The following is a 12977-nucleotide window of genomic DNA, read 5'->3' as shown; positions in this document are numbered from 1 at the left end:
CTATACAAGTTCTTTTAATTCACAATTTTTTTCCTATTTCCCATCTTTTACTCGAGTCAAGATAACAATCTTTACTAACAGAGTTTCCTATCTTCAACTCTTATCGTTTATAAAGAAGTGCAAATAATTACCTCCATCCAAAAATAACCAAAACCCTTCTGCTAAAAAATGAAGTATACTTCAATCAACGAATAACTCTTATCATCGATTATCATTACTATGCGCTCCTGAGGACTAAGAATCTTGTTTGTTCCAGATATTCAACAACTTCTTTCGTCTGTTAACACTCAAGTTTTATCTTTGAATACATATGGAATTTTTTCCGCATCTGTGAGCTCTGAATTTTTTTGTAACATTTAAGGGCTAAGGTGAGGTACCTCCTGCTCAGCCAGTCAAGCGATATCAATAACTAAACTGGATGTGCCGGCAAAAACACTATGGTGGTATGCGGACATATTTTATCCTAAGCGTACCCCTCAATCAGCCTTATTTGCTCGTACATCCCCGTTGTTTGCAAGACCCTTACTGTTAAGACATTCCAGAAAATCGCTGTATGGTCTCTACAAGTTCTTCCAGTTTCTTTATCCTGACAACTTTCATGTCAGTTTTCTTTATCATGAGTCGTACAGCAGTCTTAAGGTAAATGGATGCGCGCGCGTTTGTTCGAGTTTATGACGTAGAACAGATGTTTCCAGGATACTTGCTGTATGTGTTCGCTCCCCGCGCAAAGCTACATGAGAAAATCTGTTTAACAGAAACGTTGCTGAGTCTTACAAACTCAAGGAACATGGCGACGAGAAAGATTCTACGCAAGGACGAGCAACTTTTAAACAAACTTAACTCAATTCTAGTTATGTACAAGAATTTCCAACATAGTGCCGATGAACGAGATACACTTATCATCATAGAGGCATTGGTTGATCTGCGCGAGATCCTGACAAGAACATACATCTCAAAACCTTTAAAAGCAAATGACGTGTCAGAGATTGAGCTGATTTTAAAAGATCTGAACAGTCACGTGAAAGCAATGGCGCTGGACGAATTGTTTGATGAAATAAATGACATAAAAGGCAGATTGGATCTAGTAGAGAAACGGTTCGAACTAGAAGATACTAGAGGACATCCAAAGATGTATTTTCGCGATGAGGGTGAGTTGTAGCCTCATCATTGTTATCATAAAATGCTTTACATATTCAATGTTAAGTCACTTCTACTATCACTGGCTTCCTAATTATTTTGTCATCGAGATTCTGAGTTACTCCGAGGCACAAGCTACCACTCATATTTCACAGCATGGAAATAAAATACAGAGTGACGGACTGGTTGAATGAACGTCCGTCAAAACGACCGACAAACCTATTGAGTAACTGACTGAACAAAGGATTGACTGAATGACTGATTGAAGGACTGACTAAACACTCGACCCACCGATCCACAGACTGACGGTCGATGGACTGCGCGAGTGACTAACCGACAGACCAACTATCTGTCTGACTGTATGACTAACTAATAGACTGACCGACTGTCTGACCGACTTATTGACTCACTGACTGACCGATTGTGTCCGACTGTCTGACTGACTGATAGACTGACTGTCTGTCTGTCTGACTGAGTTATTGACTAACTGTCTGTCTGTCTGACTGAGTTATTGACTAACTGATTGATTGACTGACTCATTGACTGACTGACTGACTGATTGACTGATTATTTGTCTGACTGACTTATTGACTGACTGACCGACAATGTGTCCGACTGTCTGACTAACTAATGAGTGACCATCTATCTGTCTGTCTGTCAGTCTGTGTGACTGACTTATTGACTGACTGACCGACTGCCTGATTTACTTATCGACTGCACCAGCTTGTTTATAAAAAATTAAATGGTATGCGTATTGTTAACTCTTTTTACACGCTATAGTTACTGAACGTTGCAATTCAAACGTACTCAATGTATCAATTAAAAAAATGTGCTCAAGCATGTGGCTAGATTTCTTTTTTGTCCTTTCATTTCGTATACGCAGATGAAGATGAAATATGGAGCAGAGTTAGTGCTATGAGGAAAGAAACACTTGGCCAATCAAGTTTAGTGTTAAGATCTAAACTCCCACCACACATGCGCAAAGTGAGGTTTAATTTACCAGGCTCACATGTTCGTGAGGAAGCTGGGTCAGATAAGGAGAGTGCCACAGAAGAAAACAGGCCAGAAGCGTCTGATTGGATACCAAGACACGTCCAATCAACCAAGCGATTGCCTCACAATAGAATTAACAATGTCCATGGGCTTACAAGCCAAAGGAGAACACGATTTCGACCGGCAAAGAGACGTGACATGTCGCCAAATTACACAGCTTCTCTGGAAAACGAGAAGGGAATGCAAAGTGCTCGTAGCACGGCTGTGCACCATGAAAATATTGCTACAACCACAACCGTTGCTAAATGCGATGCCGACGACAACAAACAGAAAAAGTCTAACAATGAGACACCCCTCCGTTGTGGAGATTGCCAGAGGATTTTAAAAGAAAGAGACAAGTTTTGGGGTTTGGAGTCCGATTCAGAAGAGGAAGACATCAAAGATTTTAATGAGCATGTACGACATCGTAGTCTGAGACTAGATTCAAGATCTTTTAAGAACGTAAAAGAAAAAGCAGTAGATAATGGTAGGTCTTACGAGGGAAAAAGAATCGCTGGGCGTGGTACCTGGGCCACCCCAGCTTATGTGCCTCCTTGGGATTTAAGGAGAGCTTCCAGCACAAGGAACTCTTCGATGATAGAGAAAGGATGGTTTGGTGACAGGAAAGGTATTTAGATTATAATAGCTCTTTGACTGTTTTCTTAGCGTCAATGAAACAGGCTGAAAACTGAAATCGAATTCGGAGCGAATTTTAGCTACGCCCTTGTTCGTCAAGAACTCGCTGATTTCAGTTTTCCTTTCTTTGTGTCATCTCATTAATTGTGTGAGAAATAATCTATGTTATCATATGGCTCGTGCGACCCCGCGTGTGCAATCTCACAGAAAACCGTAATGGAAACTGACGTGTGTAGGGCTGGACGGGTTGACGTGAACTGATCAGGAAAAAGCCGTCTGGCCAAGCACTCAATCGCATTTGTCGCAAAAACTTGAGGGAAAAAAAGAAAGAGAAAAAAAGTCGCGTTTTTCGACGAATTTTGTGTTTTATTGTTCTGACTCGAAAAGACATAGGAAAGGGTTTTTTATTATCGAATATTTTTCGTGGTTGTCCCGCAAGCGCCCGTCTATCGCATACTACCTAAGCTAAAACAAAATTTCTAAATTTTCAACATTAGTGGTCAAGTGACAAAATGCTCATTTACTGTTCGGGCCAGATGTGTGTAAGGCCGGATTGGTTGACGTGAGCCGCTCCGGAAAAAGCCGTCCGGCCCTGGACTCATAAGGCTTTGCCGCAAAAATTTAAAGGAAAAAAACAAAAGAGTAAACAAAAGGTCTGTCATGGCGCACGGACCTCGCTGTCCTCGTTCCGTACGTCAGGAGACGTCGAGCCAAATATTTTCCCGTCTGGCCCTCCCATTCAGTCAAAAAGTACATATTATGTCGAGCCGATCAAATAGTGTAACTCACTCTTGTTGATGTTGGTCCAGAAAATCTTGTCATCTTACCTAGCTCCTTGATCCCTCAACCACTCACCTTCCCCCCACATTCAACTCGCGCTTGTTTCATACTGTCTTGTGGAAGACACAGACTCAATTACGGACTAAAAGAAGCCGTGAGAAATACTAACCCTGCTAACAATAGGAATAAAGATTCTCTGTATCTTAGACTGCGAAAAGAGTAGTCGTTCACAGACCTAAGATCATCGTCAAGTACGGAAGCGAACGTAAGGGGTTTGGAAAGGGATGAGGAGAGAAGGGACGGGTGGGAGACGTCCATTGAAGTCCATAGACTTTCCACGTGCTTTTCTTCCGCTTCATTACTGCTCTTAAAGCTGGCGACACACCTGGTGATTATCGTCGATCGCCGCGATCGGCAATTAAAATCGCCAGGTGTGTCGCCGGCTTTACGCGCTTACTTCACAACAATATTTGTATGCAGATTATGAAACAATCGTAGCTTCTACCTAATATATCAGTGTTGCAATTTGAAACTGGAAATATAAAACCTGCAATATTTAAGACTGGATTTTTTTATGTTCTTCACAGGAATTGTAAAGAAATTATTTACTCGCCTGAAAGGTCGCCATCATTGATCTCAGGAGTCTGCACTTAGTTCAGTTCGAATCTTCGTCTTAATTCTGTTTAACTCTCCTTGATACAGTTAGCTTTACTGTTCAGTTCCAGCTTGAAAGCACTTTGCATAATAATTTATCCTTAACTGAAATGTCATTTGTTGTTCCCTTGATGGCAAGCGTTTGTGTTCTTATTTTAAAAGCGATGACGCATAACTCCTTCAATGAATGTTGCATACTTGCTGCACACTGTTCGCGCTCTCTTCACTACACGGATGTGTGCGCACACGAGAAAGACGATATAATGATTTAAAACATCATTAAATGAACGCCTTTCTTAAGGCATTGAGTTATACGCGTGCGCTTGTTAACAAATAAAACGCAACAGCTCACGTGCTAATATATGTGTACGTGCGGTCAGTAACAGCTATTACGCAAAAGCTCGTGCACCAGTAAGTGTACGCGAGTGATCAGTAACAGATATAACAGAGCAGCCGACGCATCAGTAAGTGTGTGCGTGTGATCAGTACCAGATATCACGCAACAGCTCACGCGCTAGTAAGTGTACCCTTGCAGCATGAGAACGCGGGGTCTTTGTCTTCCTTTTGTGTGCGCCGACAAACGCACGTTAAGACCTTGCCTTCTTCTGAGCATTTCGCTAAAACCCACCTGTTTCACGTCGTCGTTTCTATAAACTGATACTGTATTCACGTTGACTAATTTGCTGGATCTTCGTCAAATACTGCATCCCGAGATCAAAGTTTCACACTTGACGCCAGCCGCCTCTGATCACGATATATGTCAGTTCGCAGATTCTGGCCATTTTATTGTTTGCCCTTTCTGACGCCGAGTTCGGCAGATCAATCAACCCTTCAGCGTCTGTGGGCTTTACTGGTCATGACTTCTGTGAGATTTGGTGGCTCCTAGGGAACACTGTTCATAAAAAAAGGCGTGCTTTGGCTGGGTGAAGGTCAATGATTGTTGTGTATGCTGCTTTAAAAATATTTGAACTACAGATTTTTAGCTTTGCTTTGGATAAAACTTGCCCCAGTGGTGTTTTATTTTTCGAAATATGAAGGCAAATTAGCACAACTATAAACGCGGCCATTTTCTTTAAGCTGTCTTCACGGTGGTCCGTATTATTTCCATATATATTTTCCAGCACATCGAAGTTCACCATTCGTGTCTTCAATTCGAGGAAGGAAGAGTTAAATTTTTCATGATGTCTGGAGCAGCAAAGTCCCCCGCTAAAAAGAAGCCAGTTGTGCCTAAGAAGCCAGTCGAACATCCAACTTATTTTGAGATGACCAAGGCTGCCATCCAAGTGCTGAAAGAGAGAAACGGTTCCTCCCGCCAAGCCATTGAGAAGTATATCAAAGCCAACTACAAGGTTGGTGAGGTCAGCTCACACTTGAAGATGGCTTTGAAGAGGGGCGCTGCAAGTGGAAAACTCCTCCAAACTAAGGGAGTTGGTGCTTCGGGATCCTTCAAGCTGCCTAAGGAAGAAAAGAAGGACAAGAAACCGATAAAGAAGCCAGCTGCAAAGAGGGAGCCTGTTACCAAACCAAAGAAATCCTCCGCCAAGAAGTCAGCAAAGAAACCAGCGGTTAAGAAGCCAGAAGCGAAAAAAACCTTAGCTAAGAAGCCAGTGGCAAAGAAACTCGTGGACAAAAAACCGACAGCAAAGAAACCCGCAGCCAAGAAGCCCGCTAAGAAAAGTCCCACTAAAAAGCCCACCAAGAAATCGGCAGCCAAGAAAGCCTAAGGAGTGTTGGCTGCTTATCATTAACAAAACGGTTCCTTTAGGAGCCACCAAATGTAATAAAAGAAATAACCAACTGTGCAATTTTCGAAAGTAAGTTTAACTGCCCTTCTTGCCTGTATCTTCTGTTTACCTTTCGAGAGCCATTCCTTTATAAAGGTGCTGGTTTTGCTTTGCCAACATCAATACATTATATGCCTCGGCAGACGCCTGACGAAGACTAGACTAGCAGTTGCAGACTAGCACTATAGCAGTTGAAACTTCGAGATCAAAACAATTGATAGACTTACCCTTAATCATAAGACAAACGGTTCAACGTTAATTTCTACAAAAACCACGATGAACAACATTTTCTATGACATTTTATGCCTAGTCATGAATCAATGGCTGTAAGAGAAATTGCGCCAAAAATCGATTGTTACTTACGTACCTAGAGCTGACATTTCTAGAAAGTGCTCTCAATGCTTGTCACGGCAGTGAGGCAGTCTTTTACCTCTGTCACTAGTTAGGAAAGAAGGTTTGCTGTCCTGTCAATGGGCACTTCTTTGCTTTGGCCTCAGAGAGATTCAGAAGTGCAACTAAGAAGCGTGACTACCATAAGAAGCGCAACTTCTTATGGTAGTCATTGAATCGTGACTGGGTCAAAAATGTTCATGAGAGGACAGAAAGAACCTCCCCCCCAAAGACAAAGGACTTCTGTCGCTGGCTTGTGTAAAGGCGAGCATTTAGCGAAGGAAATGATGAACATGCTACCTCTACTCAAAAAATATATAACAAAAATTGTTCAGTGAACAGGAATTGAAAATAGACAGATGCTCAAGGTATTATCTTCATACTAAACGGGTTTAGCCCCCCCGAGCACCTCTTTGTCTTTAGCCTAAGTTATTATCTGGTCTAAGACGTAAGGAGTTTTACAAGATTGCCCTTGACTGCATGGGAAACAGCTAGTAGTATCGTCTAAAACTCTTGTTTGATCGCAATGTTCCAACTCTCAAAATCCTATCGAATTAAATAAAAAAGCAAATGAGGAAGTAGCTTACTCTCCTAGCGAAAACACCAATTCAGTCGATAAAATAACCTCTCCGCGATCTCTGGTCCCCTGCACACCTGTCTTGGAGACATCCGATGTCATAGACGATGATAACGATGAAGAACTTCCAACGTTTGACCTCTTCTCCTCTTTAGGCATTGAAACTGTGTAGTGGGCACTAATTGCGGCGACCACAGAGAATAGGACGAGTACATACTGAGGAAATGAAATTGTGCTTGGTTATTGCCGTAAGTTTTAAGGAAGCTCTAGGAAGGATCGCACAAGCATTAGACATTAAAACATGAGGCGATGACACAGTTCAGTGTCACTTCTCTCGACGATTCTAAGGATTTCGCACGGCTTAGACACTTGTCGTCTATAGCTGTTCTTGTGAGGGCTGAAACCCTTTAGTGCATAACTCGATATTTTCTTAACCGATGTGTTACATGCAAAGTTACATTGTGCGTTAATGCGTGACATTTCTGAGGGTGAATAATTCGTTTACAGATGCTTAAAAAAGAATATATATATTCAATAATTATTTTTCCTTGGTTCTTTAATTTTTTTATTGACGAGGGTTGTGGCTTAAAGCGAAATTCAAGCTCAGGTTTTGGGATGTCCTTCTTAAAAGAACGAAGAAGACTAGCCGCTGAAAATGAATGCTTTTTTTTTTTTTTAGTTCTCTACAAGATGCGTACTATCAAATACAATCCATTTCCTTTCTGGAGTCATTGTGCACTTTGGTGCACAATTGACTAGCATCAGTGTAGCAAATACCTGGTCGCTATCTCGAAAATATGTCCATAAAAATGCTCTCCAGTTTCCAAATAGCGAAATAGTTTTGTCACGGATACCCCGTCATGCAACGTTTTAAATTTGTGAGCTGAACAATAAAGAATTCGCGTTTTCCCCGTTACGTGACTCTCCCTATTGGTGACATCTGTTTTTTGAGCTCGTATTTGCATAATCTAAGATGGAGTTACCGGAGTTCATTACGTTTGGAAATGTTTTCCTGGCTATAGTTTTCATCCTGATTCTTAACCAAATGATTGAACTCTATCAGTTAAGGAACATGCCGCCGGGACCTCGTTTGACATCTTTGCCTTTTATCGGTAATATGTTAAGCTTTGATTCTGGAGAAAGTTTTGGCGAAGTCACAAGGAGGTTTGTTCACTCTGCTATTCATAATTTTTCTAGTTTTGAACACGGCTAAGTCGACCGCGCAGTCTTCCTTTTCGTGCTATTATCTGTATACAGCATTTGAATTTATCAAGTGGTAGCGAATGCTCATCTATTTAGTAGTTTTACGCAAGCTGCTAGCGCCGGGAAAGTAGACAAATAATATTGCAATGTTGGAGCCTCCATCATGATATTTTGAGTTGCGTGACGCTAAGACCTAGTTCAAACGTCGATCTTTACATGTACCGAACCTAATTGCAATTTGGGTCGACTCGAATAATTAAGAGCGGCAGTTGATTCAAACGTCGATCCGAATTTAGTCGATCCTAATTGCAAAACTGAACATAACTCCATTGTAGTCAGCGGTTAATGCCTACCAAAATGGAGGAAAAAAATGCGGGAAGCACAACTTGTGGAAATGAAGAGCTTGTTTTTCTTGCAAATGCGATTAAGGAGGGTAGAAAAAGGCGACTCAAGATGCAGTTAGCATAAAACATTATAATTGGTACTAAGTCAAAGCAGAATACAGTCGAACTTGTACTAAGCAACACCGCATTAAGCGGTCACCTTGTATTAAGCGGTCGGTTGTCGAAGTTCCGAATTTGTATATAAATAATCGCTGTAATTTTTGCTTCTATTGAGCAGTCACCTCCATTAAGCGGTCGTGGCGACCTTTGAGTAAGTCCCAACGGCCTATTTGTATTGTCTCCCACCTGTATTGTTTGAATGGTTCGAAGGCTTTCGCGCATGGCACGTAAGCGAACTTTCTTGAATTGTGGGTAAAACATAATTATTTTAACGTATGTATAATGTATGCATTAAGTTCGGTACATGTAAAGTACGACGTATGAATCAATGCCGATCTTTTACCGTTCTATCCGACTAGCCGAGTCGGATAGAACGGCACTGTCGATCCGAATACAAATCTGCCGATCCTAATTGATTCAAACGTCGATCTTTACATGTACTTAATAGAAACGTTAGGTTCGGTACATGTAAAGATCGACGTTTGAACTAGGCCTAAGAAAGTAGAAATGTTAATGAGGTTGAACGCCAGGGCTACCCAAGGATAACATTTTATCTATGAATGATAAATGTACGATAAAGAGGATACTGCAAAGATAAGAATGGTTAAAATTTTCATAACGTTAGCAAAAGTGGTGGCTGTTTGATTACCTTGTTTTTTGTTTTTTTTAAGAAGACTTTAAGTTTCTCAATTTTCTCACGAAATATGATTAAAATTACTAGGCGAGTGATAAGTTCACAATTAGCCACCATTTTTGGATTAGTAATGGTGTAGAAAGGAGTTTAAAAACATATGACCTGTCCAGTGGTTATAGATCCCCCTTCAAATAACAATATTGTACTCAGAGGTTACTTCGCCCCTATCAACTATCACGTTAAAAAAAATTATTCTCGCGCTCAAAGCCCAATTGTTAAATAGAACAATTAAAAGGAAAAAAACAAATGAAAGCAACGAAAAATAATCAAACTATAACAAAATAAAACTTTATATTGTTTTATAGTATCTACGCGATTTGCCTTACGGTTGACTGTTACCTTCTGAGGGAACAGGTTAATGCAAACTAATGAGGTACTTTGCTTTCTCTTCTCTATTACAAAGCTTGAGGAAGAAATATGGAAAGTTGTACTCATTGAAAATCGGAAGTTTTAAGACCATATTTGCTGAAGACGCCGCTTCCGTTAAGGAAGTGCTCGTGAATAAATCTGCCGATTATGCCGGGAGACCTCCATTTCATAGCTTTCAGATGACTACTCTTGGTATGTGCTGAAAACATTTTTTATCTACGAAATAGTTTATAGCGGTTCTTAAGCCTAGCTCCGCGGAATATAGTCACATTTGAGAGAACTACAAAATATCAAATAAATGGTTTGGAAGAACTTTCCGCCAATATCTGCAAGGAAATTTTCAACTTTGAACCGAAAATTCACATTGGCTTTTCACCCACATGGCCGTCATGCTTACTAAAAATTTGAAGCATTATCGAATTTTTCCGTAAAAAAGTTTGCACCAGCTCAAAGCATGGTTAGTTATCTAATTGCTTATAATCTAGTAAGGTTTGACTCTAATCGGTGTCGCGATTACACGCGTAATTAGTTATTTTCTTTGACTTTTTATTTTTTTCCATGCACTTTTTCTTTTTAATGTGAGATGCAGAGGTTTGCCTTCAGGCGAAATTGCTGTTTTTAATACTTGATAAAGGATAAATGCCAACTTGCTTTGTAGGTGGGAAGGATATTGCACTCGGAAATTACGGTCCTGCCTGGAAGTTTCATCGCAAGCTCTTCATGACAGCCGTGCGAAGGTACATCTCGGATCAGCAGCTGATTGAGCGCAGAATGTCTGAGCAAGCAACGAGGTTGCTACGATACTTTGAAGATCAAGAAGGATCTGCTTTTGACCCCTCACAAATTGTGACGGAGAGCGTTGCAAATGTGATTTGTCGAATAGCATTTGGAGAGCACTTTGATTCGTCTCATACGGATTTTCAGGAACTGCTGCAATTAAATATAAGTGTCTTCACTGATGATGAAATGAATATTCAGGTCTTTGCATTAGATCAATTCCCTGTAGCCAAATTCTTTCCATTCAAAGCCTACCGGAAAATGCAGAAGATTTTCGATCGAATCTTTGAAATTCTGCGTAGTCAGCTCAGGGAGCAGGAAACAGCATTCGATCCAAAAGCAGCGGTTGAGAGCCTCACTGGTAGTCTCTTAAAGGAGAGGATTGCTGCCGAGAATGAGGTAGGTGCCGAAGAGAAAGCATCCCTCTTGTCAGATGACTACATAATTAACGCTTTGGAGGATATGTTCAGCGCTGGTTACGAGACCACGAGCACAACCCTTCGTTGGGCCATTGCATACCTTGTCCACCATCCTGAGTGCCAAAGGGAGATACAACGTCAGCTCGATGAGGTGGTTGGAAAGGACCGGATGCCAGGCCTGGATGATCGTCCAAATCTTCCACAGGTACAGGCCACTATCATGGAATCACTGCGCCTCGGGAATGTCGTCGAAGCTGCACTTCCTCACTACACTTTGAAGGACACCACACTTGCTGGTTACCGTGTTCCAAAGGATACTGTAGTTGTTGCCAACTTAATGGCTGTTCACATGGATCCAAGCTGTTGGGAGAATCCAGCTGCATTCAACCCTCGCCGCCATATTGATGCTGATGGCCAACTTATTACCAACTCTGGAAACTTTTTGCCCTTTTCCGCTGGACGCCGAGTCTGTGCTGGCGAGGCACTTGCCAAGGTATCATTCATCATTTGCTCTGAATCAGGCATTTTCTTCTAAAACTGACGGGCTGAAGTGTTAAGAGGTGTTACCATTTGACTGATACAATAATAATAATAGTAATAGTAATATTTTTTTACAATGAAATTTTTTTTTAATTTGAAAATATGTAAGTGATTTACAGAAAAAATTTGAAATAAGAATTAAGCTCTATAAAACATTAAGAATCATGTAAATCATAAAAAATACAATCATGTGTTGCTCAGATGCGATCAGTAACTCTTGCAAGGAGTCCGGTGTTTTGATTTAAATCATGACTAAAGAAAATTATTCGTCTCTGGTATGAAAAGAAACAAGTTTAAAAAAAATCTCGAATTCCTAAAATCAAAGATTAATTCGGGCAAGCTCTGATATTTTCGATCTGTAAATCTGAGTCAACAATGATAATAGCAATAATAGTAATAACGACAATAGCAACAATAATAATAATAATAATTATAATGACATTATTAATAATAACCTCTCTGTAATGGTAGGATACCTTACTCCAGAGTAATATAGTTAGTTCAAGTTATACGCAGGCAACGCAGTTTGATGAGTCTACACCGCTTTTATCTTACAGGTCGAGTTGTTCATTTTCCTGTCCTGGATGTTGCACAAGTTCACATTTTTACCGCAAGAGGATGGTGTTCTTCCCGATATCAAAGGAGTTAACAGGTTTACCCGGTTTCCAGCACCTTTCCAGATCAGAGCTGTAAGACGTCAATGATAGCTAGTTGTCAGAAAAACCATCACGAAGTTGTACTAGCTCAGGACTTATTTCAAAGAGTACGAGTGATCAGTGTTTTGTTTTTGTTTTTGTTTTGTCCTGAGGGTCTTATTATTTACCAAATAAATCGAAAATAAAGGAAAAGAATCCTATGTTTTTCAGTGAAATGCTCTAATGCTCTTTGGTCTTCCTTATACAGTTATGGAGAATTCGCATATCATTTCGCTCTAGTTGTTTGTATTCTGGATTGAAAGCTTACGACCCATCTAAAAAGCCTACAAGACCCGTTTAGGAGACCTGACCGGCTCGCTTGACTTCTTCACTCAAACGCTAAAGGGGTAAATACCCTTTGCGGTGGCCCTAGTCCGGGGCCTTGTTATGAGACCATAACTATACTTGAGCGTGAGTGTATTTGTAGGTGTCTTCAGTACTTTGCCGTGTTCTCGTGCTTGAGCCTTCTGCAATGACATTCATTGTTGAAACTTCACACGGCTGAGCTCATATCGTCCAAGTAAATGAATCAGTATAAAACAGCTGCCAGTAATGAATGCAAATTCTTCTTTTGTTCTCGCATTTCGCATCTAAAAACGATTAAGTCCATCTGTTTACGCGGTAAGAGCTCAAGCGTTCTTAATTTCTTTTCTTCCCTTGAAAAAGAGCTCTCGTTTTCGAAACGGCTTTCATTCAAATGTATTCTCGAAATGTCTGCGCTTTAAATTTGCAAACACTAATTTAGCGTAGAGTTTTAGTGACAAACAAGCTGGATACCTGTTTGCCT

The 12977-nt window shown here is 40.6% G+C and overlaps 3 protein-coding genes across 3 annotated transcripts; all 3 read left to right on the top strand.

Moving 5' to 3' along the window:
• Positions 1-787: 787 nt before the first annotated feature.
• Positions 788-4219, top strand: LOC131799839 (uncharacterized). Its single transcript, XM_059117522.2, has 3 exons — positions 788-1148; positions 2021-2797; positions 4173-4219. Exons 1-3 carry the CDS (start codon positions 788-790, stop codon positions 4217-4219), a joined length of 1185 nt encoding a protein of 394 aa, XP_058973505.2.
• Positions 4220-5420: 1201 nt separating this feature from the next.
• On the top strand, positions 5421-5963 carry LOC131799846 (histone H1-delta-like). The gene has a single exon (XM_059117529.2). The coding sequence runs from the start codon at positions 5421-5423 to the stop codon at positions 5961-5963; it is 543 nt and encodes a 180-aa protein (XP_058973512.2).
• Positions 5964-7963: 2000 nt separating this feature from the next.
• LOC136277292 (steroid 17-alpha-hydroxylase/17,20 lyase-like) lies at positions 7964-12351 on the top strand. Its single transcript, XM_066159157.1, has 4 exons — positions 7964-8154; positions 9794-9951; positions 10418-11448; positions 12053-12351. The coding sequence occupies exons 1-4, from the start codon at positions 7964-7966 to the stop codon at positions 12197-12199; spliced, it is 1527 nt and encodes a 508-aa protein (XP_066015254.1). The 3' UTR covers positions 12200-12351.
• The last annotated feature ends 626 nt before the right edge of the window (positions 12352-12977 follow it).

The sequence above is a fragment of the Pocillopora verrucosa genome, chromosome 12 (genome assembly GCF_036669915.1).
Source record: "Pocillopora verrucosa isolate sample1 chromosome 12, ASM3666991v2, whole genome shotgun sequence".
In the NCBI taxonomy this organism is placed as follows: Eukaryota; Metazoa; Cnidaria; class Anthozoa; order Scleractinia; family Pocilloporidae; genus Pocillopora; species Pocillopora verrucosa.
This window is presented reverse-complemented; position numbering and strand designations above follow the sequence as displayed.

Coding starts and splice junctions, on each gene's coding strand:
- LOC131799839 (XM_059117522.2), top strand. CDS start 788: ATGGCGACGAGAAAGATTCTACGCAAGGACGAGCAACTTTTAAACAAA. Junction 1,149..2,020: donor GATGTATTTTCGCGATGAGG/GTGAGTTGTAGC, acceptor TCGTATACGCAG/ATGAAGATGAAATATGGAGC. Junction 2,798..4,172: donor ATGGTTTGGTGACAGGAAAG/GTATTTAGATTA, acceptor TGTTCTTCACAG/GAATTGTAAAGAAATTATTT.
- LOC131799846 (XM_059117529.2), top strand. CDS start 5,421: ATGTCTGGAGCAGCAAAGTCCCCCGCTAAAAAGAAGCCAGTTGTGCCT.
- LOC136277292 (XM_066159157.1), top strand. CDS start 7,964: ATGGAGTTACCGGAGTTCATTACGTTTGGAAATGTTTTCCTGGCTATA. Junction 8,155..9,793: donor TTTGGCGAAGTCACAAGGAG/GTTTGTTCACTC, acceptor TCTATTACAAAG/CTTGAGGAAGAAATATGGAA. Junction 11,449..12,052: donor CTGGCGAGGCACTTGCCAAG/GTATCATTCATC, acceptor TTTATCTTACAG/GTCGAGTTGTTCATTTTCCT.